Source organism: Nestor notabilis, unplaced genomic scaffold, assembly GCF_000696875.1.
Source record: "Nestor notabilis isolate BGI_N333 unplaced genomic scaffold, ASM69687v1 scaffold17747, whole genome shotgun sequence".
In the NCBI taxonomy this organism is placed as follows: domain Eukaryota; kingdom Metazoa; phylum Chordata; class Aves; order Psittaciformes; family Psittacidae; genus Nestor; species Nestor notabilis.
Genome location: NW_009937213.1, coordinates 147,897 through 175,071, shown reverse-complemented (window position 1 = coordinate 175,071; position 27,175 = coordinate 147,897). Strand labels below are relative to the sequence as shown.

Genomic DNA, 27,175 nt, shown 5'->3' with positions numbered 1-27,175 from the left:
GCTCTGTTTCAAGAGTGTGGCTCAGGGCTGAGCCCACAATAACTGCTTTACATCAAGGCTTCTCAGTCTTCGACATAGTCACTGTGGTGATTTGCATCCTCTTCACAGCAAGTGCGTTGCTCAAGTGAAATCATGTCATGATGTGAGCAATAACAGCAGCAATGTGATTTGTTATCTTTGTTCTGTTTATTACTTTTTCTTTAATCCTTCTTGTATGTGATTGACCTTACCTCTTCTGTTTTATGAAAGGAATAAATTTGTTTGTATTCATAGTCTCTCTGGTAACAGGTTTGATCCTTTAATTTTTCTTTGCTTCTAAGCACTCTAAAGAAGATTCTGATTTCTTTTGGAGGTTTTGAGCAACAAGCTTCCTGCTTGGGAAAGATGATCTGAGTTAAATATTTGAAATAGAAATCTCTGTTTCAAATTGATTTGCCACTGACGGCACAAATCAATAACCTGAGGTTTTGAGGTTTTCAGGTATCTGGGAGCTCTGCAGTGGGGTGTCAGTGTTAACAGAGGTCTTGAAAGAGATCTGAACTTCCCTAGCATGGCAAATGAGGTCAGTTAGGATACACAAGGTCTAAGACGACATGAAGCATTTATGCTTTGGCAATCAAATCCTGTTTCTGACATTCAGCTTGTAGGTTCAGATATGTAATCTCACAGTATTAGTGCCTACCTATGGTCTAAGGCTCTAAGATCCCTAAGGTGATATTTGATTCAGTTCCTGCACACACACACATTCTGCTGAAATCAATGCAGTTATACTGTCATAATGAAGGTGTGAGGAAGAGGATAATCAGGCCCAGGACACTTGGACAAAGTTTGGTAGGATGCACTCTTCATGAAGCTCTACATACTTATGCCATAAAGCATATTACTTTTCCTTCCTCCAGGGTCCCACAATGTGAGCTTCTTGGTGTTTAACAAGGGAAAGTGAGTAAAAGAATTTTTTCCTCTCTTTCTGAGGTTTTGCATGGGAACACAGCTGCATTTTATCCAGGATAAGCACATGATCTTTTTACTGAATCTTGTGTTTCATTGCTTAGAGATGAGGTTTTTCTATCTTAAGGTGATCATCAGATTGGGAATGAAAAGAGAGATTCTTCCTCCCCCAAAGCATGACTGCTTTGGTGTTTTAATACTTTAGCTTCAGCGCCCAAAACATAAGTCATCTGCTAAACCTAGTTGAATAAATCCTCTCATCTCACTTTTAAATCTTCATCCAAATGAGAGAGAATTTAGCCATAAAAGGAAGTGATGAGAAGGGGTTTTGACAATGTCAGAACCATACTTTACAATGGGACAGTACTTCTAATAAATAGTTTCAGCTATCTAATGGAGTCTCTTGAATAAATGCCTTAATGTGCTGATGAAAGGTGTGTTGGACCTTGCAGAAATGTTCCACTGTTTCTCTGGAAAGTGAGTGTCCTGCTCTGACAAAAGAAGGTCTACTTCAACTTAAATGGCCAAGGATCCCTCAGGCATTTTCTCTTTCTTGCAGGTCAGCAGTACACAAAGGTGCTTGGCTCATCAGTGCCAAACAGGAGCTTTTCTTGTATCAAACACATTCAGGTATTGCACTGATCCACCTCACTGGCTGTGCTGTCCTTTGGCAGTCCCAGAATGGTCTGAGAAAAGACCTCTCACTGTTGCTTTTCCCAATGAAGTAATACTGTTATGTCCTCATTTTGGGTGTGACACTCCCATGGTATGGTCTTGACTACATAAAATGCTAAAGATCAAAAACTTCAAGATCAGATTTCTGTGCTAAGGTTGGGTGTGCTGCCATGGGATGTACCCTGCATCTCCAGTGAGTTAGCATTCCTTTCAGACAGGGACATGTTTGAACCCTGTTTTGGATAGCCTAACCTGAGACAGTCAGAGAACAGCAGTATGGCAGGGGTTGGGATAATGTTGCTTTATTATTTTACTTTTTCATGTCAGATCAGTTGTAGACTTGAGATGTTGCATCTAGAGAAACTTCTCCCTTTAAATCACGGTGTATTTGGTAAGGTTGAGATTTTAGAAATGCAGACCTTAGGGTGACATAGATCCTACATCAGCTACAAGGATGAGATGCTGTTCAGCCACTCCAATGACTGAGTTCCAGATAAATAGTGAATGGCAAGTTACTGCACCCATTAGTTAAAAAATATAATTATGGTACGTTAACAATAGTAACCTCCACATGGGATTTCCATCTATATTATAGACAGCAGACAATGAAATCCTGAGCACCCAGTCAAAATTATGGTCATGCAAGTAGTGTCCAAGATTCAGCAAGGCTTATGCCTAGCAGCTGAAGCAGAAGTAGGGGATCATGGACTGCAGAGCACAGGACAGTCTTTGACCTTTGTCAGAGTTTGCACAAAAGTGAAAGATCACTTGGTCCTAAGCAAGATCCCATCAAGTCTGGCTGATATTAATGTGATGAATGCATTAGTCCCTTATGGTCTATATCTGTAAAGCTTTGTTCAAAAGGTAATGAAAGTTTGTTTTTGTTTTTAAAAAAGTAGCCAATGCATGTCTGTTTTCCATATTGTTTATAGCATGTAGCTTATTTTGCCTATAATGTAAAGCACTTTATAGAGGAGGGTAATTTTATGTCCTTATTTGCCAATTGAGGCACGGTAAAATGAAATAACTCTGCGTGAAGCTGGCTGTTGGCAGAGCACTATCAGAAACCAGATCTGTCAGATCTACCCAATTGACTGTACTGTACTGGCCAGTGATAAATGTTATAAAAGTTAAGTTTAAATACCAGATAAATTAACAACAAATGAAAAAAGGCAGATATAGACTAAGGTCCCTCATCTTTTGCATTAGTCTCTGCTTCAGAACTATAGAAGTATGATTGGTTGGCTATACTAGAACATTAGAATGCAAAATGAGTAAATGCTATCAAAGAGAAAAAAGGTTTCTTAGTGTGGAAGGGCATGACTATAATGGATAAATCCTGAAAGATTCTCATGGTCTTGGTGAGGACACTCAGATGTCAGATGTTCAGCTCCCTCCTTATGTCCCTGAAGCCCAAGGGGTGATTGGAAAGTGTGGTAACATATGAACCTATAGGCTAAATTGGGAAGCAATTCAGAGAAGGTCAAAAGGATTAAAATAGTCTTCCAGGGTTTTTTTGCAGAGCTCCTCTATAGCACAGAATATACGAGTTTGCAAACTAAGCATGATAGATGCAGCCACTGCTAAGTAACAGTCCAAGCATTGCAGTGTTTCTCCTGCCATGTGGCCAAGTTGTCGATGTTGTTCATTCCTAGTGTAATCCCAGACGCTGCCAAAAACGCAGTGAAGGAGCAGTGAGATACCTATTCCATTCGCAGGAGCCTGCTTTCGCTGGAAACAGTGCGAGTGTACTGCTGGCTTTTACAGAAATAGGGCTGGGGTTAACCTTTTCAGTGCTTGTTTTCAGATTCCCCTTTTCCTTCCTCTATAGAGATAGCCTCTGTGTTCCCAGCTGGTGGGAGTCTTGGAGGAGGGACTGCTCTCATTGTCACAGGGGATTTCTTTGAGGAGCCAGTGCAGGTCACTGCTGCAGGTAAGAGGAGAAATGTGTGAGATGGTTTATTTTCCAATACAGTAGTCGTGGCCCTGACCATGAAACTCAACTGATGATCATGGGTAATAGTGCAGGAGTTATAGGACTCCTCATCCAGAAAGTCCAGTTATTCTGACTGTGGGAATGAACCAATTTCTTGCTTGAAGTACAAGCCCAGGCTTTTAGTGAAGTCTTGACTCCTTTTGGCAATGAGATGGGTTCGTGCTGCAGCTCAGATGGGTTCCAAGTCTCACACAGCACATTTATCTCCTTTCTTGTTGCCAGGTGTCCCCTGTAAAGTCAAGCATGTCTCTCCCAAGCAAATCAGATGCATCACCGAGCCTGTCGGCAAGGGCAAGAGACTTGATGCCCCCCAGCCAGGTACAGTATTCAAATAAGTCAAGGTCCCAACAAACAAATACCAATGGAAGTGGAGGACAGAAATCATCTGGTGATGAGTGCAGTCACAAACCAGGACTTTCCAAAACACTGTCTGCTTCAACATGAAACCAGTTTCTCCTCAGTTGGATAGGGAGGAGGGTGGGAGGGAGATCAGCCTAGTGTGCAGGGCTGTGGAAAATGAGGAGTAAAAAGTATGGGTGATATTTAAAAGGAAGGATAGCTGAAGTAGAGCTACTGTAGAAGCTTCTGGGGACACTGAATGGAGCATTGCAGTAGGAAATTATTGTGGATGAAATGAGGCATTTTGAGACTGGGTCATCTCAGTGCCTTTTTCTGCAAAAGCAGACGTGGGTTTGATTGGATGCTCTTCTCTCTGCAGATTCTTGTTCTTTTGGGTGAAAGATTTCAAGGTAGGGCAAATTCCCTAAAGCAGGATGTGCTTTGCCTTTGACTACAAAAAAGACCATCAAACAGAGCCAATTTATTATTGAAATTTTCTGTTCTGGGCTGCCTTCTTACACAGCTGGTTCTAGAATGTGCTCTGGGATTTTTGTTGGCTGCTCCTGAGAATGCTTTTGTTTTAACTTTCTAGGAAACAGAGGGCTTCTCTTTGAAGTCTGGGATGATGCCTCCAATCTGACAGAAGCAGGTCCTGGGTACAGATGGCAGTTTGTACATAATGCCAGTTCCCCAGTAGGATTTCTGACTGGGGCAAAGAAGTCCTTCAGGTATTTGGTGATCTTAAAAGAGATGAAACCATGGAAGTTACCTTTAGCAGTGTTAAGGTGATAACACCTGACAGCTCTCTATAGCAGAACATTACTGTATAGCTCCTGTAAATCAAAGCAAACCTTCTGCTCCAAGGCCCTTTTGAAACTCAAAATATGCAGAGAAGTGCTTTATTTGTTCTCCTTTTGCTTTCACTCTGTATTTCTGCTTTCACTCTGTATTTCTGCTCTACCTGGCCTAAATATGCTCAAATACCACAAAGAAATTGCTGCAGAGGTAAAAGGAGCTCCAGTTAGAGGCTGTCTTGGGCTGGAGCTCCAGACAGATGCGGAGGGCTGGATCCTCAGCTGCAGCACAGGTGGAATTAATGGAAATAAGCTGATTTTCCCAAAGCTGCATAAATATGTGAACCATGTTGGTGCCCATTGACTCTTCGGCTATAACCTTGAGCATCTGTGCAATATGCATGAATGTTTTCATTTTTCTATCTTTTTCTGTGTTTTTCTCAGTTGAACTTGTGCATGATTTTGAGCCATTTCCTGACTCTTCAGGGTTAAGACTTTGCTTGAGAAGAATTGCACTAAAAAGTGACCAAGACAACCATACATAATCATGGAGCTGTTAGGGTTTTTTCCCTTTTTTAGAACATCTTTAAAGCATAAACAACATTTAGTGTGAAAATGGGTCATTTTAGGCTTCCTTCAGTTTTACAGTCTCTGAGTTTGTTTTGTTATAAGTTGGTCTCGCAGTCTTTATTTGGTATTTTGTGTATGTGTGGAAGTGGGTTTTGAGGCTGGATTTTCTTTACAGTAACTCTTTTGAATATTATAATATTTTGTATATTCTGCTTTAACTTAGCTCTAGGCTTCGTGGATTTTTTGTGGCTCCTGAGACCAACAATTATACCTTCTGGATTCAGGCAGATGGTCAGGCAACCCTCTACTTCAGTTTGTCCCAAGATCCAGAACATAAGGTATTACTCTTGGCAGAGAAAAAAAATTGAGATCAGGCTAGGAAATAGTTGTAATTAAAATCATAATAAGTGGGAGTTTTCCCAGTGTGAATTTGCTTTTTGTCCCTTATTACGAGTCTGTTGCAGTGTGAAATCTGTATGATTATATTTGGTGTTCTATATTGACCCTATCAGCCTCTCAGCTCACTAAAAACTCACTCTTGCAGCCAGAGCTTTTGAATATCTTTTCTGGAAGACCTTTTTCTCAGTTCAGGACACCACCATTGCTAACAATCTGTGCAAGGGGACCAGGAAGCTTGCTGTCTGACTTCCTCAGTTTCCCTTCCTTTTTGCTTGTTGAAATTTTGTCCTCTGAAAACATTGGTCCTTCTCCTTGTAAAGCTGAGAGGATGCTATAAATGAAGGTGATCTATTTCTGTGGGCTGTTCTTGAGCCTAGTAACTGAAAAGGGATAGAAGAAATATAGAGGAGTTATCTATTAAAAAAGAGTAGCATTACTGCTCTTACTAATGGTTCATGCTACATCTGAGATGGCTGTAGACATAGTTCTTCCTTTTGTATTTGGAAGACATGTGATGTATAACTGAAGTAATCCATTAAAAGTTGCATAGAGAACTGTTACTAGGGCTATGGTCAGCCATAAGAATAATCTCCTTTATGGTATTGAACTTTTGATGACAACTTATTCCCATAGTATAGGAAAAAATGTGTCAACCACCAAGCCACTGCTATCAGCTATAAGCACAAGACTGTTTTTTTTTTTTGAGCTATGGAATTGTTCAAATTCCGTTGGTCAAATTCCAAATTTTAGGGATGGAGAAATGTCTCTAACAGACTGATTTGGTTGTTCTGGACACAGGTGAAAATAGCTTCTCTCCCTGCTGGCAACTCAGAGTGGTCTGAGAACTGGGTGAAGAACTGGAGTGAGCACTGGCAGCCAAAATCCAAGAAATTCGAGCTAACTGCTCAAACAAGGTATTACCTGGAAGCGCTGCATCATGGAAAGGCACCCAGCAATGGGATGAGAGTTGGCGTACAAATACATAACACTTGGCTGAATCCCCACGTGGTGAACAATTACTACATCGAGAGACATGAAATTCGTGCTCGTGCCTTGCATCTTCCAGAAGTGCAGGTCAGTGCTGTGTGCTTGACCCTGAGAGCTGGACTAGCCCTGATTCAGGCATGGATTGCAGCAAGTCCTAATTGGTGCTAGACTTGTTTTTAAACTGCTGAGATAGTTGATGAGAATAGCATCAAGCTGAAGGCATATGCAAACCCTATGGTTGATTATAATCTGTTGATGTGTTAAAGTGTAAATAACGCTGAATTGCCTCATGTTTTGTCTCGCTCATTAACACCTCATTTTGTTAACTATTGCTAATTAATGCAAGTTTGGGATAAGTTTTGTTTTCCCTCATTAGTGACACTTGGTTTGTGTTATCTGGTCAACCTATATTGCAATCATGATTGAAACTCAGCTTGATGAAAAGCTCAACAATGAAGAATGGAAGTTTTTCCTGGTGGTTAAACTCTAAAGTTTCAGGTCAAAGCTTTAGGAACCATTTGTGGCTGTCGATGTGTCTGCACAGGTCATGTATCCTTTGTGCTCATGTTAATATAAGAACAGGAGTCCAAGGCCTGTCTCAGAAGAGACCATGGAGGACAAGAGTAGTTTAAGAGCTGAAAAGAGTCTTAATGTATAGAGGCTTAAAAAGTCAAACTGCTGGCCATACAGCCTCCTCAGTAGAAGACAGCAGGTTTGAACTCTGCGTCTCATGCAGTTTGCATTTGTTTTCATTTATTTGTTTCCTTCTTTGCTTGCCAGATGCTGACCGTGTCTGGTACAGGGTATTTCAGCATCTCCTGGAATAACACACTGCACAGAATGATCCCCACAAATGCTACAGCTTGCCAGGTAGGCATCATTAAACACAGACTGCTGGGGTGTCATTGATGGAGCTCTGGTGCTTGATTACAGTTAAGTGCTTGGCCCAGAACCTGAGATAAATTTTATAAGATGTTGGGGCAATTTTTGTTACTGGGAGTGTCTTGCAGTGGGATTTTCTGGGGACTTGACTCGTGTGTATATCCTAAGCATTTTGCAGCATCTGATCTTGGCTTTTTATGTCAGCAGTGAATTGTGTCTTCAGGTACCAGACTGTTGGACTTCTCTAAGATCAGATGCGTACTGTACGGCTCTTGCTTCAAACAGAAGCTCCAGTCTGTTTTTTTTCCAAATCCTACAGTGTCTTGGTGCAGTAGTTGGTTATTATTAAAACCACCCTGGGTAAACATGGAATCACAGAATCATAGAATCAACTAGGTTGAAAAAGACTTTTATGACCACCAAGTCAACCCATTCCCCCAGCACTGCCAAGCCCACCACTAACCCATGTCACTGAGGGCCTCATCTACACATTTTTTTAATGCTTCCAGGGACAGTGATTCCATTGCTTCCCTGGGCAGCCTGTTCCAATGCTTGAGCACCCTCTCAGTGAAGAAAGTTTTCCTAATACCCAATCTAAACCTCCCCTGGCACAGCTTGAGGCCATTTCCTCTTGTCCTATCACTATGTTTCTTGGGAGAAGAGACCAACCCCCACCTCATTACAACCTCCTGTCAGGTAGTTGTAGAGCATGATAAGGTCTCCCCTGAGCCTTCTCTTCTCCAGACGAAACAACCCCAGGTCCTTCAGCCGTTCCTCATAAGACTTGTGCTCCAGACCCTTCACCAGCTTCGTTGCCTTTCTCTGGACCTGCTCCAGCACCTCAATGTTTCTCTTGTAGCAAGGGGCCTGGAACTGAACACAGGATTTGAAGTGCAGCATCACCAATGCTGAGTACAGGAGGATGATCACAGCCCTGGCCCTGCTGGACATAGCTCCACGATAATCATTAGACATCTAGTCAACAGAGTTGGCAGGGCCTGGAGGGACGTGTAGATGTAGATGCATGCAGGTGCTCATGTAAGACATCTGCACCAGGAAGGTGCTGGACACTTAAAGGATGTCTCACACCCCTGAAGTGTATCAGACATGGAAGTTATACTCTGAGCTGAATTTTCTTCTGTATCAGCTGGCTACATGCTTGTTCAGAGCTCCCTAGCTGATGAAAAATGTAGTGCTAACATGTATGATGTAGCTGTCTGCTGAAATGATCCAGACACTCTTGTACTATTGCTGCTTTTCACTTTCTTATTTTTTTTAAAGGTGCAAACAACAATAGAGGAACTTCTTTCAATAAGATGTGAAACTGAGCCAACTTCTGCTAAAATCCTTTTCCGTGATGGCTTTGAGAAAGGAGGTACTGATCTGTGGCAAATAATCATTATTTACTGTGAGAATTTATTTCCTTTTGTGAATTAAACATGCTTTAAACTTTTAATGACAGTAAATTTACATTTTTAATAGGTTTAAATACATACATATGATTCTCAGCTATTCATCATTTGTGTGTATTCTGATCAGAGAGTTTATGGAACTAATATTAAAATTAACATCGTTAATATAATAGAGAATCTATCTGTAATACATTGTATGACATATATTGCAACACACTTATCAAAGCAGGTGATATTTTTGGTTATACGAAATGCTAGGCAGAGACAAAAGATGCAAGTTCTGGGGCATGTGAAATTTTGCATGTTTCAGTATGTCTCTTGGGGAAGCAAATCTGGTGTAGCCCATAGCTATAGCTCAGGCTGTGGAAACTGCTGATTCTGACTCCTTTGTTTTCAGTGTTTCTTGGTGACTAAAAGTGGAAAAAGTGCAAATACCTGTGGTATACTTGACTGGTCATCAATTGTTTTTGTAAAAAACCCAACATAATTAAATTAGCAAGAATTGTTTTCTGACATTGAAGGTATTGCTCACCTCAGAAAGCTATTCTAGTAGAAATTAACTCCAGTAACACTTGCACAGGTTGCCCGGAGAGGTGGTAGATGCCCTGTCGCTGGAAACATTCAAAGTCATGTTGGATGGGGCTCTCAGCAACCTGGCCCAATTGAAGATGTCCCTGCCCATTATAGGGAGGTTGGAATTAGAAGGCCTTTAAAGGTCCCTTGCAACCCAAATCATTCTATGATTCTATATCTGACAGCAGTAATAGTATACTTATCCTATACCAAAAAGTAAATGATTGTCTAGAGACCTCATATCACATTCTTGTATTTGGTATGGAGAGAACAGGTCCCAGTCAGTAATATCTACATTTCTATACTGAAGAAAAAGAATTAATTAACCTTAATTGAGGAGGGAAGGAAGCTTTATGCAGAAAAATGAAAGTAGCAACTGGACCTTCTTATTGTGATCCCAGATCTACAATTCTGCCAACAAAAAAGAGAAAAACAAGCTGAAAGCCAATGATAGTAAAACCAGGATGATTATGTATAACAATTCTTTCCAAATATGAAGTATTTTCAGCTCAATTAATTTCCTGAGTGTAATATGTTTTTAATTTAATTACTTTCAATGTCTCTCCCTTCCCTGTATTTACATAATCTCTCCTAGAACACAGCTAAACTACTACGTTCGTAATCTCTTTTCTTTAAAATCTATTAACTTCATTTTGCAGGCTTTATTTCTCTTATTGGGAGAAAAGGTGAAGTGTCAGTATGCAGTGACAGAAGAAAGCTTTTTATGTGTTAGGAAGAAAAGAAATCCCAGCGGTTTTTCAGCAGCACTTTTTTGATGGACCAATGGAACAAACATTCCAAAGGGGAAGGTGGATTCCCTGTTGCTTTACATGTTTTACATGAATTTCCAGCTTTGCCTGGGTGTTTTCTGGAAAGGATGTATGGATTTGGTCAAGCATATTCTATATGCCTAAAGACAGTATTATTTGCCATGAGATTTATGGTCAGAACAGTAGTCTAATGGCCCCTCCTCCTGTCTTTCAGCACCTTTAAACTGGGGAACAATTGCCCTACAGATGTTCACCACACATCTGGGCAGGACTGTACTTAAGAGCAGGACTGACAAATTCTGTGTACTCAAGTCCTGCATTTTCATTAATCTCTTGACTGTAGTGGCTTCTTCTGAATCGTTTTCAAGCATCTCTTCCCCTCTTGTTTTAATCTCCCTTTCAGATATGAAGGATACAGTTACCACAGGACACACTGACAGCGGAACAGAGCCTTTCTGTGGAAGGTTCAGTGTTCACAGACCAAGGCAGCTGGTGAAAACTTGTCCATTAACTCTACCAAGATACGATCTTACTGAATACACACATGTAAGTGGCTGCTCTTGATGACTAGATTGTACTGCAGACTGACTACTTAGAGCCCAGTCAGCAATATAAGATAATCTGGTCTGCTTAGACTTCCTCCAAACCAACCAACTATCATGTATTTGGAGTATGCCTGTGGACAGAGCAGTGTGTGTTTTATTGACTAGGTGGATAGTTTGATATCCCTGAGATGTAGATATTGTTTAACACATCCGGCTGCTATCTGTTCCTGGGGGTGAAACCCTTGCTGAGGGAAAGGAAAAGGTGGGATGGTGTTGGGAAAAGATGGAAGATGCAGAGGTGATCTAGATGATCTTTAATATCCTTTCCAACCCCAACCATTCTATGATTCTATGATCACATCTTGACAAACGGAAAAAAACACACAACTTGTTATCTGGAGGTCCACTCTCACTTACTTTTCTGCTTCTTGTTTACATGTACTTTTAATAGGCATAAGATCTTGATTTCAGCTGTCACCCTTTCTTTGTCACCTGGGGAAAGGCAGATAGTTGGGGCTTGAAAGGAAGGAGACAGGAGGGAAAGACTCATCCCCAAAGCCTCCTGCAGTGCTTCCAGACTCCTTCCAATTCCTCTTCACAGGCCTCTTCCAGTCCTATTTCCCCACTTGACATGCATCCCACACCTTGTACCCTGCAAATCAAACCAACTCCTCCAGTCTCCTTTCCTCACTTGCAGATATCTGAAATCTCCATTGATACTTCGCATCTACATTTTGCCCCAAAACCTCACTGAAGCCAAAAGGGTCAGTTTCACATGACGTAGTGGCACACAGGTCACCTAGATGCCATCGGCTGCCTTCTATAGGTGCTATTCAAGGCAATCTGGCCTGATGAGGTGGACTTTATTGCTGACCTTGAACAACATGTTTCCCTGCTAGTGTTAAACTGGGATTGAAACAGAATATGACACCTTCTATGTACATTACACATAAATTACCTGTGGTTTGATTTGTGATTTCCTCCCCCCCCCTAATTTTTGCAGGTGTGTTTTGCACATAAAGGCCATATGAGCAATATCCTTCATATCCTGGTGTCCTACACCAATGTCTCTTCATGCTCAGTGAAGAGGAAACTCATCTGCCTATGGGATTTCAATGAAACTGACTCTACAAGGTACCCAGACACAGTTTCCAAAGATTACACTTCCCCCATAGTATAAAGGTGTACAATGAAAACTGAGAGAAGTTCTTATTTGTATAGGAACAAACTGTCAGCTGGGGTAAGCAGACATGCTTTGTCCCTGCAAAGGTATTCCTGGAATATGCTTTCATTTGTTTTGAGGATTTGCTGAGTAAATTTGCATGTTTCTTGTTATATGCATTGTCCCACCTTAATAATACACAGATGGAGATTGTTCTGTCTCTGATAAGCACATCAGAAGGTTTCTGAGGACATTAATTTCCCGGTTTCTTTGGCAATGATCAGTGGATTTTCTGTAGTGACACAGAGATGAATTGATTTCCTCCCCCCCCACCTCCTCCCCCGAATCTCATGAGATCATTGGTACATAAAGTTTCAACAATTGGTGTAGTCTTTGATTTTTCTTTATTCACTTAGACTTACATGAGTAGAAAACATTTGGTGTTAGATGTGAAGCTTGGGGCAGGCAGACTTTAAAACTCAGGAGCATGTGAAGAACTTCAGGAATTGAAGGTGGCAGCTTGGCTATCTGTAAGATTGTGTGACGGGCATGTGTGCATGCCTGGAAGGGGAAGAAGGAGTAGGGATTAAATTACTACATGGTGGAGAAAGCTGGGAGCCTTGAGCAATCATCTGGTATTCCAAAGGGGCCTGAACTCTGGATTAACCTCCATGGAGGTCACTGATGCTGTCATAGTGTTTTGCCAAAAATAAAGCAGTGGTTGTTATTCCCATATCCCAGTCTCGTAATGCAAAGGAGGACACCTAAGCAGAGATCTAAAGCTTTGTTTCTCACTACGGGGAACTTAACAAAGACATGTAGAGAGTGATCACAAGCCATCAAACAAGTGTGTTATGTATGAGTAAATAATAGTAGTCATAACAGTAGTACCTGATGTTACCTGGAACTTCACAAAGAGCCTCAAAAGTTGGTTATTGCCAATACTTCACAACAAAAGTGGGCTTACACAATCTTGCTGTCTTCCAGTTGGACATTTACTTGCACTGACCTCTGGAAGGGGTGTGTGAATCTCTCCACGCTTCTCCAGAACCTCCGTGCCAATTCCCCTGTGTTTGTGCATCAGATAGACTTGCTGCAAAAGGAAACCTCTGCGTCATTTTACCTTGATGAAGTCATCATTGCAGACAGAGCTGTGACTGGTAAAGGAATGTGGTTTTGTTTTCTGTCACTGACTTTCCAGGATACTCTATTAAAATCTTTAACTATAGAGCTGTTTGAAACTTTTTCAAAGGGGAAAGGTCTTTCTCAACAAGCACAAAAATAACTTTGTCTTCTTGAACTTTTGTTTTTTATGAAAAGAATCAAAAGGAATTGCAAAATATTGATATTCTTGATTTATTTAAAATGTGTTTCTACAGATGTAACTCTGGGATGGTTTTGCCCAGACAGAAAAAAGCCAAAAACCCCAAAGCAGATATGTTTTCAGCTATGAAAATAACCCAGACATAGTGCAACTGTTCTCCTTGCGCTGACAAATATGTGTGCCCTTTTTCTTTCAGTTTCTCAGAGACATCCCAAACCACCTCAACCAGATGGGAGGATAGTAGAAGCAGTATCTGTGATGGGGTCTTCTCCCGCTTACAATGTGTCCTGGATGGTGTCTGGCTGTGGTTCAAGTCTGCCCCTTCTCTCTCCGAGGTAGGGATAGTGAGCAGATCATCTCAATACCCTTACAGTTCTTCCCTGTCTGGAGCTGGTTGTCATCTAAAAGAGGACACATGAGGCAGTGAAGGATAAGACTTGCAGCTTGGCTTTCCATGTGGTTTCCTTGAGTCTTCTCCTGTAGGCATTGCCAGTAAGCTATGTTCAGACTGTTTACTGCACAGATGTCTGTACTCAGTAGATGGGCTACAGTTCTGAATTACAATACTGAATTTCACCCTCAGCACATGAATGCCTTGAGCTTTGCTCACTGTATAAAATCTTGAACTTAGTGAAGCTACCTGATTCTGGTATTGAAGTCCCATTGTATGAATGGGATTCAGTTGCTGAACCAGAGGTGCTTAAAGTTTTATCTAAACTGGCGTGTAAGATATGTGTGGGCCACCAAGATGTGATGTAGGACTAGAAGATCTAAGCTTTTCTGGAACCGTGGATGAAGATCAGCCAGAGATGCTCCCAGCCACCTTTAATGACATCAGTTACCATGTTAAGCAATGGAAGTCCACCTTATGTGTCCCTGTTTGCTGAGTTGTTTCCTATTCTGGAAGTCCCAGTGAAAGAGGCAGCAGAGCCATAGGCTACCTGGATCTGAGTGTGCAGCATTAAAGGGCTACACTGATAGAGAATAAATCCTGCAAAAGTCAGAATGTATCCAGTTGAGTCAATGAGGTCCTGATGGGAATATTACCAGGCAAGGAAGCAGCTTGTACAATGCAGCCTCTTCAACAGTCAGCTCTTCGTTTGGCTGTTATTTCACTCAGTGACTTGCCCAGGCATACATAGGAAACCTCCTTTCAGAAGGTGAACCTCAGCCTGCTGTAACTTAATTTGGTTTCTCACCTTGTGGTCTCTCCTCTTTCAAGCAAATGCAAAGCAACATGTCATTAGTTTTGAGTGCTCTAAAGACAGCTAGATTCTCCTTTAAGGGATTGCTAAGACATGAAGAAATCGCTCCATCTCACAGAGGAAAATGTATGAGAAACCAGTGTGTGATTCTGAAGCCAGCAACACTGAAAAGAAGAAATCAGTTCATGTTTTAAAAACGTGTGGGCTGATCACTGTCTTTGGGTATCTTCAGAACAAACTTGACACTTTCTTTTAGCACATCATGCTTTATTCTAATACAACTTGCTCTGGTCAGGACAGAAGTATCAGTTAAAATCTGCTGTACCAGTTGCACATAATTCAAGAAAGCTCAGTGGTCCTTTTAGCCCTGTATTCTCAAAATTTGCACTGTAGAAGCTATGGCTGAGCTAACTCTTCAGCCGATGTACAGAGATTTAACCACATGGTGGCATCATTAAACCGTAGAGAGTCTTTTTCCCTTAAAAAAGGAGAATTTCAGTGGCAAGAAAGAACTCTTTTTAAGTTTAGAAATTGGGCTTTGGGTGAACTGTAATACGAAATATCTCTGTAATTCAGGTGAGATAAGATTTTGATCGACTATAGGAGACTACAGGATGAAGCAGGAAAGCTTTTTGTTTTACAGTTATAGCTGCAGTGCAAGCTGTATTGGGCTGGTCCTTTTAAAATACCAGTACGTACCGGAGTAGGTCTTGCTTGTGGTTGGTGCTGTATGAACTCTTTCTTCTATCATAATTTAAATAGGTGTTTCTCCATTGTTTTCTGTTGTGTGCATTGCCTGCGTTATATAGGTATAACTCGGGAGTATTCAGGAGGTCTGAATGTGTTCTCCTTAGGACCTTCAAAAGTGTTGTTTCCATAGGTGTCCCTCTGCTGCAGTTGACATGGGGATGTCAGGAGTGGGGGTCTTGACTGCTAATGCCTTCATGTGAACCCTCTCTGTCACACAGAGGTGCTTTGCTTGGGGAGGGCTCTAAGGAGTATGGCTACCTCTATGTCTCCACGGAGGATGTGAGAGTCAGCCTCACTGTTCAGAGACTGCAAAAGTCATCCCCACCTCTTGGAGGGACCTTCCGCATCCACTTGGCCAACACAGTGATATCAGGTAAGAGAAGATGCAAGTACAGGTCTTGGATTTTCTTTACAAGAAACCAAGTGAAGAAGAGATGGTACTGAACCTTAGAAATGTTCAGGGTATAGGTTAGCAGGTTAAACTCATTGTGATAGTTGCTAGATCTTTGCATTTGATGTCCTTTAAAACTATAGACCGGGCAGTATTTCTAGATGTTCAGTATGGGGTTGTTCCAAAATGCATACAGCCACTATGAAATATTTGCCTTAATGTCAAAGAAGTTTGGATCAAATCCTGAACTGTGATTTTTGCATCCTGAAGTTCATTAAGCCTAAATTTCTCCAGCATGTGTACTTTGGTCATCTTGAGCTGTGCAGGTTGCCAGGAAATTCTCTTCCAGGATGACCAGCATTGTTGTTTGGTTTGCAGACGCCACAAAGGCTTTTGTCATAGAATTGTTTGACTTGAATTAGTCACCCTTTAGGTGTGCTAGGTTTTCATGTGCTTGGTTTAATCAAAAAGGCTTAGAAGAAAGTGAGCAGGTTAATCCCAGCAAAACCAACAATAAAATTCTTGACTGAGGAACTGTTGATTCAGTTATAAAGTCAAATAACAAAACAGAAAAAGGCAGCCTTAGAATATTTGTGAAATAACTTCCCTCTGTGCTTTCCCCTCATTCTAAAGAATTGGTTTAGAGAAACTTATTGTATCTGCAGCTTTGAATGGCTCTGGCTATTTATGTTAAAAGATATAAAACATTGTTTGCATTTATTTTGGATTGGACCCAAGAAAACAAAATCTTCTTGATAGACTGACTCTGTACCCATCTCATCTTGGAAGCTTCCAAACTTTCTGTTTTGAAGGAAGATTACTTGCACACTGAAATTTCATGTGTGCATATTGTGTAAAAGTATTACTTAAGATTTCTGATGGTACTAACTGGAGAGAAGTTTCTAGGTTTTCCTAGCTGTTGAATAGTGAAGATCTTCATACTACATATAATGAAGAATTTTTTTATGGTGAAGGTGTCGAAACATTGGAATGGATTGGTCTGAACAGCCTGTTCATTGCAGAGGTTTTGAACCAGATGACCTTTGAAGATCCATTCCAACCTAAACTGTTCTGTGGCTCTGTTCTCTGATCCCATGATCTATTGACATTTGGGGTCCGGTAAATTTCCCTCTGATGTTTTTTGGCAGTTGCTGAAGTCTGAACCACAACAGTCTTGCACTAATAATGAAAGATCTTTTCTAGGAGCAGGTAGATGTGCTGTCCTAGGGATGATGATATCTACCACTTTCTAATGTCTTTTGCAGATGTTTCAGTGCATGCCTCCTCCAGCCATCTCCGCAAGCTTTTGCAGGACAACACAGATCATTCTACAGCCCCATACTTCAACACCAGTGACTTCATTGTGACCAAAGACTCAGATTCTTGCTATGAAAGCATCTGGACACTGACTTGGAAAACAAAAGCTGGGGATTTGCCCAATGTTATCAGTGTACAGTAATGTCTTTTACTAACACCCACTTTGAATCCCATTCAATGTCTTTGGCCATGGCTGATTCATTCTCTTAGTGCTAGTTTTTATGAAGACACCTGTGGGACCTTAGGCAATCTGTCTGCAGCTCAGCAAATTCCAGATTAGATAGTTAAAAAACCAATTGTAGTTGCACAAGGAGAAATTGCATCTTCAGAGTCTGTGCTTCAAAATGAGGAGGCTAGAATGTAATTTCTGTGTTTTGTTGCAGTTCTGCACAATAAAGAGACTGCTACACTGAAATGAAATCTATTATAATTGCTTTATATTTCAGTACATTAACTGAAGCTCAGTTCAGGTTTGTGGCATCATTTATGGGCCAAGAAGGTCTTTTTCTGAAAACTTTATGTATGTATTCTGGTTCTCATAAGTCTCAGAAGAAGGTTCAGTTCACACTCTCCTGTTCTAATATTTGTCATGTTTAAGTTTTGCTTCAAGTAGAAGGGTCTTTTTTTAATAAGGACTCAGACTAAGCTGCTTCCTCCCTCAAAAAGAAACTATTTCTTTGTATATTAGGCTTCTGAAATTGTAAAATTATTTTCAACAAAGCAATGAGTTCACATGCTCAAGACATTAGCCTGGAGGGTGAAAAAGTCTTGAGCTACATCTTCAGCTGTAGCACAGACCCTTGCTTCACCCAGAGTAATGTCTTTGACAGTAGATGTTCAAAGCTCTTTCCATGCCTAATGCCAAATCTTATTATTGAGTATTAGAAGTTTATTTTCAAATCTGGCTTCTGAACCTCTTCACCTTAGTTCGCAGTCTTTTTGCCTGCAAGGTGAGGTTGGGAACAGGGAGGTGTTTTGAACTCCTGGGTAATGAAGATTTAGACCCATCTGAATTCTGGGGGAATGGCTTTAATTTAAAATCACAGGACAGAAAGGGACAAGAAATTAAATTGTTTGTTCTTTGCTAGGTCTCTGCTGAAAACCTCACTGGTCTGAAACCAACTGTTTCTAGTCGTGTGGTTTATGATGGGGGTGTGTTTATTGGACCAATATTTGGGGACATGCTTGCTACCTTCAATAACAAAACACAGGTAAGTTAATGTGCTGTCACACTTCCTACTGATTCACCTGGGCTGCGTAGATCCAGCAGTCTCACAGGTATACAGGTTACCTAGTTCTGCCACTAAACCCATTCAGAGATCTTCTTTTATGTGCTTTGCACAGAATTGATCAGATTCTGCTACCTGATTTGTGGAACATGAGTTTCCTCCATGAGGTATTGCAGGTGGGAAGAATGATCATCCTGGATGATGGAAGACAATTGATTTCTTTGAGGAAGTGGCCAAGGGCTGATGTTTCTGGACACCTGCCCTTGGTGGGTACTATGGTACTGGCCACCAAACTTGTGAATGACGCTGTTCATCTGCAGCCTTCCTGCTGCTATACTGATGGGCAGAATAAGTGAGATGGTGGCTGTGGTACTAGTCTGAAAGTCCCTTAGCTTCAATTCTTCAACTGTTCAAAGGGAGTAAGAAGAGCTTCCTGGTTAAACGAGTCTGCTGGATGGACAAATGCGTTGCAAACTCTGCTCTCAGATGTTGCAGAACAAAGCACATTGCTGGCTTTGCTTCCAGCAAAGACTGCTGGGCACTGTAGGGGTAACAGGGTGATGCTGGATGTGCTTGAAACCCAGCTGTGCATCATTTGGGTCTAGATCTTCCTGCTGTTTTGGTAAGCCAGTTCCCTGCATGAGGTCTGCCCTTCCTTCAGTGGCTCAACCACTTACATTACCTTTGCCATCTGTGATACACACAAACCCTCAAACAGACCAAATGAAACAACAATGGTAGGAGCAATCAGATTTCCTTTTCATTTTTGAAGTTTTATTCTGGCTTGTTGCTAGCAACAAGTATAAAAATGTCCCTCTAGTCGTGTGTTTGTTCAAGCAGAGTACTTCACAACTCCATGTTCCTTGTGTTTCCTGGAGAGTCTTCTTTTGCTTTTGCAGGCAGTGTACTTTCCTGAACATCCTTAATACCTGGGAAAGAGATGAAGAGGGATTCTCCTATGTCCTATGCTTTACTTGCTGACTCTTCTGAGATATCGAGGTCTCAGAAGGGGTCTCTTTTGTCTCTTGTTAGATATCAAGGTCAAAGCTTTCTTATTTCAGCATGAACAACAAGGGATAAAAAATAAATTGAGGGCTGCATACTGGGATTCACCCTAATTAGTCTTACAGGGTGGTTTAAACATAATAAACTTGTTCCCAATATATGGTGGGAAGAACTTGGGCATGGTAAGCGGAGTCTTTAATGAATGGCTGCAATAACAGGAGTAGGGAAAAGCTGTGGGTCCCAGCAAGATGGGAGATAGGATCCTGCAGACACTGAGAAAGGCTGGTGATGCAGCTTCCAAAGCTGTGCTCTGCTTTGTCAAAGATGAGCCCTAGCAAGGCTTGTTCTTAAATTTGTGATGAGACTGCAGCAGAATAAACAGCTGCCTGACTGTGCTCTATTCTGACACAGTCTGAGTGTTCTTGGTAGCAACTGTGGCTACCAGCATCACTCTGAAGGTCTATCTGGCAGATGTGGCTCTAGAAAACACCTCTGTTCCTTTCCCAGCTTCAGGGTAACCTTCTTTTCTGTCTCCAGGTGGTGGTGGTGGTGAATGATGTCCCTGCAAACTGTTCTGGTTCATGCTCTTTCCAGTTCAGCCAGGAAATGACACCCTTAGTCAGTGATGTGGAATATTCACCAGGTAATGGGGCTTTGTGTCTGAACACTCTTCTGTGAAAAAGACCTGCCAGATGCAGCTGATGGTGCATGCCTGTGGATTCTTTTGGAAACTTCTAATTTATGGAAACTGCACTTTCTAGTGAGGTGCTTATGATCAGCTCCAGTCTTAAAGTACTTAAAGCACAGACATATTTTTACAGCAACATGAAAATGATAGAGGCATAAAGGCGAGAGAAACAGTGGTAGGCTTGGTGCTCAAAGTGAAAGGTGGCTTTTCGTTCAAGTTAATTTTAATAAAAAATTAAGGAAAACTGTAATAGTTGTACAGGGGCAGGCAGGAAAAGGTACTATGTGGGACAATAAGAGATGATCAGTGATGCAGTTTGCACGATGTTCTGATGAAGATGGTAAAAAATTTTAACTGTTTGTTGAAAGTAAATCCTGGGCATTGCTACACCAAAATTCATGAGTTATCTTGATGATTATATTTCTTCAGATGATGGATCCCAGGCCACAGTAGTTATCAGGGGAGCCGGCTTCACTGAGGACAAGTCAGCTTTGCAGGCGAAGGTGAACACCACCACCTGCCATGTCATAACGCTGAATCAAACCAAAGTGGTCTGCCAGATGGAGAGGCTGCCAGTTGGAGTCTACCAGCTGATGCTACTGGTGAGACCTTATGGCTTCGCACTCAATGGTAGCACAGGAGGAAGCATCTTCCTAAGAGTTGAGCCAAAGCTGGTAGCTATTGAACCTCCTACAGCTTCAGAAATTGGTAGGTCTGAATGACAGACTGTCTTGAAGGGGACGTCTGCTTCTGCTTCTTGCTTTTTATGTCATCTTTTAGTTATTCTGTACTTTCACTACCAAGGTCTTAACCTGATAAAAAAGACATAATGTGGCTGGACACGCTGTGTGCACCCCAAAGCACTGGGGCAGGTTTCTTAGAGAGACTTTCCTTGGTTCTTTCTGGAAGCAACCGTTTTCTTGACTAGTTTTGTTTGGGAACAGTATATTCAAGTACAGGTATACTCTTTCCAATGAGTCAGATGCATATTAGTGTTTCATAGCTCATCTTCCCGTATCCATTTGACTCACAGTTTTGTAGTATTTGAGTTAATCTGGCCTAATTATGAAATGGCTACACTTCAGTTCATTCCAGTCCTATTGAAATGTATTGAGTGATAAAATGGAAAACTCATCTGTGTTTAGATACAGAAAAAGCCTAGAGAAGCTCAAACCAAACTGAATCTCTTTCCATTCCCATTACCCCTATTGTCCTTGAAACAGAAGAAGAAATAAAGGGTGAAGACAAGAACTTGGAGGATTTTCCACAGGGATTCTGGGGCCTATTATGACTCTTTTATATGACCCGTATATGACATAGATGTGGGGACTTCATCTGGAAGTTCCAGCAAGATGCCTAGAGAACTGTAGCTAAGTCAAACCAAATGCTGTAGAAAGCTACCCTTTCTTGACTGGGAGAGGGAAGTCTCCTCAACCCAATGAGAAATGTGGAGAACACTCTTGGCACACCTGGGTTTTGCAGTAAGAACCATCAGTCTTAGCATATGACTTATTTTCAAGCAGCTAGGAATGCACCTAGAAACATGACCCAGGCCTACACTGGCAGTAGAAGTCACCCAGCTTTTGTCTCAAAACCTCCTAGTTTCCTTACTGAGGTGACTTGAGTTCATGGTAACAAACCACCAAAAGCAGGAGTACCGTTCTATGTGCAGCATGAAGCTAACCCAGTCATGTGGCCTGGGGAACTGATTGTGGCATACTTGGTCCCCTTGGAGCAGCCAGAGGAAGATAATAATGATGTATGAACCTCTCTGTGGATGAGCCATGGGATAGACTTGGAACTATGTAGGGTTCTTAAGCAAGAAGTTATGGACACCTTTTTTCTTTATGGTTTGTTGGGAGGAAAGTTATTCTAACCCCTTCCTTTCCTTCCCTCCCCCCCCGCCTCAGTGGGAGGCTCATATATCACATTAAGGTTAAGATTCACTTGTGATTCATAGAAAACCCAAAGCCACGAAAACATCCCCTAAAAAGCTAGCTATGGCAAGTTTTCGTGCTTAGGACTTGCTTCTCATTTTCTTCACCGACAATCCAGTTCTTCTCCCAATTACAGTGATCTGTCACTCATTAAAAAGAAAGCAAGTATAATGTTATCTTACATTACATATGCCTTGAACATTTATAATTGGAAAGAGTTACAGCTTCCATCTGTGTTTTTAATTTCTTCCATTTAAAATACCTCTCTTCAATCTTATCGTAAAGTGCACATATGCAGTATTTCACTGCATATGGATATGTGTAGATATCAAAACTTAAGAGCATCAATGTTTACACAACACACATGGATTTTTGTACTCTAAATCTGAGGCTCCTTATCTGACAACTATCACATTAGACAAGTGGCTTCAGTTTTGACTTCTTGCTGTTTCTGACTCTTCAAGTAAGTTAATGTTACAGGATGGGAAGCCAGGAAGCATCTTGTACTTTGCTGCATCAGCTCCCTCTTATCAAAATATCACCAGTTTTAGTGGTGCCATGGTGGGAGATACCTGTGACCTAATTCTGTAAATAGGGGATGCCTTTCTAAAGATACTACCATGTTCCAGCAGATAGAAGGAGCCTGCTGCTAACATATCTGATTGCTGTTTGCTTGGTTATGCAGCCAGCCAGAGAAAATAGAAAAGACTAAACTTTGAGATATAATTTTAACTTAACTTTAAATTAAGATATAGTTCTCTTGTGGTTTAAAAAATTAGCAGGAAAAGATACTTTAACAAAAAGTTGAGGAAAAGAGGTTCTGCCATTGATATATAATGCCTTTACCATAAAAGTTTATTTACACCACATATGAAAAACACCATAAAAGCTTGGTATTTAATATAGCCATACTAACACATACACATAAACACTGCATTGATAAACTTACTGTCTGAGCAGTGCATCTCTCTAGCTGCAGTCTTAAAACTCCGCAGTACTGATAACTAAAGCGAAGAGCTGGAAGTTTCAAGAAAATATAATTTTTATTTGTTTTTGAACTGCATCAAAGAACAAAGTCCAGGTTAGAATTGTTATTAATGTCCTTTCCTGTTCTCTTTCCTGTTTCTCTTTGAAATGCCTCTAAATCTTCTAGTCACTTGAAAAAAGAAAAGGGGCACCTTGACTGTTCTCATTGAATTGGGTGCTGCAGAAAGATCAAGCACAAGTCTAACGTGTGTTGAGTATGATCCTGCATGTGACTGAAGAGGCTCAGCTCTGGCTTGCACAAAGGAGAGTTGTGGTTGCTTAGTGCTTCACAGAATCTAGCTCTCTGTGACTTTCCTCACAACTCTGCTAAAGTCTCAAGTCCTGCCAAGTCCCCTTTCTAACCTGAGTTTCCTAGACACATGCTACAGGCTTTTTTGACAGCAGGGTGCTTGGCAGCTATTTGAACTGTGAAAGCACCTGCTGCGTTAAGCTCATTTTCCATTCTTAGTGCTTCTTCCTTCCTTATTTTATTCTTGGGCTGGGTGAGGTTGCAGGCCAGACCGTACCAGCTTAAATAAGTATGTCATTAAAAAATAAAACGAGAAACAAACCCAGTCCTCCTGTATTGTGGACAACAATTCAAATAATAGGCAAAAGGATCTCTGGTGAAAGAGAGGAAGCTAGGCGCAGCAAGGTGGAAGCAGATCATCAGATCCATTGAGGAACAACTGTCTTCTGTAGTGACCTATTAATAAAGAATCCTTTGTATAAAAAGATATCATTCAACATCTGGAATATAACAGAATAATTTGTTTTTGTAGGAGGACTGAGAGTGGCTCTCAGGGGGATCAATCTGGAAGGGGTAGACTTGGTGTTGTTTGGATCTCAGCCCTGCATGATTTTGGAGGATAACAGGAATTCAGAAAGGATTGAATGTAAAGTTCCCTCTCGGGTAAGAAACCACGTTTTCTGGGGAACGTTCAGCAGCCTACAGCCCTTTCCATGTTTTCCTGGCCAGAGCTACACTAGGGGAAGAGGAAATGGCAATAATAGTAGATTAAACATGCCTGGGACAATTGCTGTTGCTCATATTTTTGAACTCACTTCAGCTCCAAATTTTCTACTTTACATGCAGACCTCATTTGGGCATAATCTACGTGTCATGCAAAAAACGTGCCTAAGGATTGTTACCAGCAGTGCTCTTTGCCACATGGCAAAATTATACCCATGACAATGCTAATAGTTTAAGTATACGGATAACTGTCTATGCCTGCAATTTAGCACTGTTTAATTTACTAATATGGATATAGCAAATGAAAATCTGCATAGTCTGAGGTTGGTTTAAGGTTTCTAACTCTTCATAGATGTCTGTTGACAGACAATGTAACTATACACGTTTAAATAGTCTGGTGTATATTCAAATTTCATCAGTGCCATATGTCTGACGTATGGGAGATGCAGGAATACAGGGAATAATATTTCTTTTTTTAATTGGTGCGTTCTTATCCCTGACACTTTCTTAATTTCTGTTTCTAGGTGACAGAAGCTATGGTTCATGTGACACTAATTTCTGGGTACCAGTCAATAACAGTAACCAACTTGTTCCAATATGATCCATCCTTAAACCCAGCTGTTGTATCACTGAGCAGAAACACAAGTGGCATAGCAGGTGAAAAGGCTGCAGACATGTATTGACTGTCATCTGTAGAAATGTTATTGTTGCTGATGGTGGTGGGGCAGAGGGAGGTAAATTTAGGTCTATGAAATTAGGTGATCCAATACTGGTTTTATTTCTTTTTCTTTTAACTCCCCATGTTCCCTGCTGGTCCTGATCAGTCCTCATTGTTTTATGTTAGTTTTACTCCAGTATACATGAGATATGAGTTGCTTGCCCTAGACCAGGATGGATGATGTCCACAGGTACAGTGCTCCTTTTGTGTCATGTTTCTCTAACTCTGCTCTGAAGTTATTCCACATATTCATTCTTGGTAACAGGTTCAGCAATGACAAGAGAAACAACCTCTAAAGTGTCCTTCTCCAGAATCCCAAAGGGTTGATCCTGAAATGCATCTTGAGCATTTCAGGTTGCTGAAAGCAGAAGAGAGGCAACACCTTGCTATTTCTCATTTCCAAGACAAACTCTTTCTTCCAGTTTGCCCTTGGACTGTGTGATCCATTACTTTAGAATATGAATTTAGACTGCATGGAGTTTGTGGGGGCAAAATCACAACTAGATCTCATGGAATGTTTAGCATTCCTGTCTCTTGAAAGTTTCTAATTGAGGTTGGTTTTGGTTCTTTTTCTCTCATTTCCTTTCCCCCTCTCACCCCCGCCCCAGTGTTTTGGCTGGGCATTGGGAATAGAAGGCATTAGTGACAAATGCTGTCTACTTACAGACAAGCCTTTTAGGAAGAAAGTTTACTACATTTCTGTGTGGCAACCAGACACCAGATTCCAGTTTTTGAGAGAGAGAAGGAAAATGAAAATGTTCCTGCTTTCCTATTCACTCCACTTCTCCAAAGATGCAATAATCTGAATGTTTGGTTGGTTGTTTCCACCACCACCACCACCCCTTTTTGCACCCTCTTCAGTGCACACCTTAATAAATCTCCCCCTTGTTCAACAGTTTGGACTTCATGGGGATGCAAGGAGTTGGGTGACTGCTAGTGACAAAATGTGGTTCTCGCAGTATGCCTGGCATTTCTATGCCTTTCCCCAAATGCCCTTGTCATTTTCTATTACTCCAGAACGCATAAATAAGAGAAAATGTCCTTTATCACCTAAATATTATTCAGATATCATAGCACCAAGGGGAGATTTTTCTAGCCGCGGGCAGCCCAGGTGCAAGGAATTCCTTAATGTTATAGTGTCTTGCGAATGGTGGTGTGGCTGAGTTCAATCTCTTATTCAGAACCTCCACGGCTTCGTCTTTTAATATAATTTTCCTCCTATATAATAAAAAGAATAAATATATTACACCAATGCCTTCCAGGCATCTAGGATTAAGCTGACAATTGACCAAGAGTCCAAAGAGTTCACGCTATTAACATATTCAACTTCTCAGGCTTTCAAACTTTATTTGACTCTGCACATGCAGAATTGAAAAGTACTGGCCTCAAGACCTGCTCAGGGGAGCTGTTAGATGAGGGGAGCTTTGTGCAGACTCTCTTGCTTCATGGAAAGCAGGGACATCTCCAAAGCTGAGGCTGTGGAGCTGAATGATAACAGTGCCTGCTGGGGAGTGATGCTAAAGCCAAGTGACCCAGGCGTCTGCCTGGGAGACAAAATTGTTACCCAGATCTAAATCTCTAGTAAGGAGGCATTAACCTATAAATGTTAATTTTGATTAAGACAAGGTAAGGGAGTAAAGCAGATGAGCTGTTCCTGGGTTTTTACAAGAGCAAGTCATGAAAGGAAAAGGGGAATGGCTTTAAACTGACAAAGGGGAGATTTAGATGAGATCTTGTGAAGAAGTTCTTCCCTGTGAGGGTGGTGAAGCCCTGGTACAGGTTGCCTCATCCCTGGCAGTGTTCAAGGCCGGGTTGGATGGGGCTTGGAGCAACTTGCTCTAGCGGAAGGTGTCCTTTCCCATGGCAGAGGGGGGGTTGGAAGTAGTGTTTTTTAAGGTCCCTTTCAACCCAAACAATTCTGTGATTCTATGACTACCTTCTATCGTGGCAGGGATAACAGTGCCACATGCTCAATGAAGAAGAAGAATAGACAAAATTGAAGTTGTTCTGGAGAATTCTGTGGGTAGACAAGTGTTTCAGGCTGGCCAGTTCAGGGGGATGGTAAAGAAATATTAACACCTTTAGCTTGATTAATTTAGGAAAGAGATTTATGTAACACAGTGGCCTATGACAGCAGGGAGTTAGATTGGAAGACCCTTTCTCATCCTGTTTATTCCTGCTCCCGTGCAACTGAACCTACACCCTTCAGGGGAGACAGGAGGATGAGATTCACCTCCTAAAGAAGTCTCTGTGTTTGTTGTTTAGATGTCTTGCATAGTCAGTGAAGAGAAATAGATGGTTCTGTGGTGGGATTCACCACAGGTCTTTCGTATGTCTTCCTACAATAAGATGATTCATGCCATAAAGGCTCTGCTTCTCTTCATTGATTCATGCCATAAAGGCTCTGCTTCTCTTCATTGACTACAGATAGAGCTATTTCAGTGAAAATGTCTTTATCTGGACTGACTCATACCACCCTAATTTTTAAGTTATTTCAAGAGGAATTTAAGTAATGAAATTCCCTTCTCTGCTGCTCTTGTCATTTTCTATTACTGTATTA

General features: G+C 41.2%; 1 protein-coding gene across 1 annotated transcript in view; it reads left to right on the top strand.

Moving 5' to 3' along the window:
• The window catches only part of PKHD1 (polycystic kidney and hepatic disease 1 (autosomal recessive)), a gene marked incomplete at its 3' end in the record, with an annotated part of 176,819 nt that overhangs the window by 10,237 nt on the left and 139,407 nt on the right, over positions 1-27,175 (top strand). The window contains exons 9-28 of the mRNA XM_010018724.1: positions 900-939; positions 1,508-1,578; positions 3,455-3,556; positions 3,842-3,937; positions 4,551-4,686; positions 5,546-5,660; positions 6,520-6,795; positions 7,489-7,578; positions 8,872-8,965; positions 10,749-10,891; positions 11,894-12,024; positions 13,040-13,212; positions 13,573-13,711; positions 15,550-15,704; positions 16,988-17,172; positions 18,128-18,250; positions 19,811-19,916; positions 20,391-20,669; positions 23,707-23,837; positions 24,422-24,554. Of these exons, the coding sequence (XP_010017026.1) occupies positions 900-939; positions 1,508-1,578; positions 3,455-3,556; positions 3,842-3,937; positions 4,551-4,686; positions 5,546-5,660; positions 6,520-6,795; positions 7,489-7,578; positions 8,872-8,965; positions 10,749-10,891; positions 11,894-12,024; positions 13,040-13,212; positions 13,573-13,711; positions 15,550-15,704; positions 16,988-17,172; positions 18,128-18,250; positions 19,811-19,916; positions 20,391-20,669; positions 23,707-23,837; positions 24,422-24,554 (2,718 nt within the window). The remainder of the gene's footprint in view (positions 1-899; positions 940-1,507; positions 1,579-3,454; positions 3,557-3,841; positions 3,938-4,550; positions 4,687-5,545; positions 5,661-6,519; positions 6,796-7,488; positions 7,579-8,871; positions 8,966-10,748; positions 10,892-11,893; positions 12,025-13,039; positions 13,213-13,572; positions 13,712-15,549; positions 15,705-16,987; positions 17,173-18,127; positions 18,251-19,810; positions 19,917-20,390; positions 20,670-23,706; positions 23,838-24,421; positions 24,555-27,175) is intronic.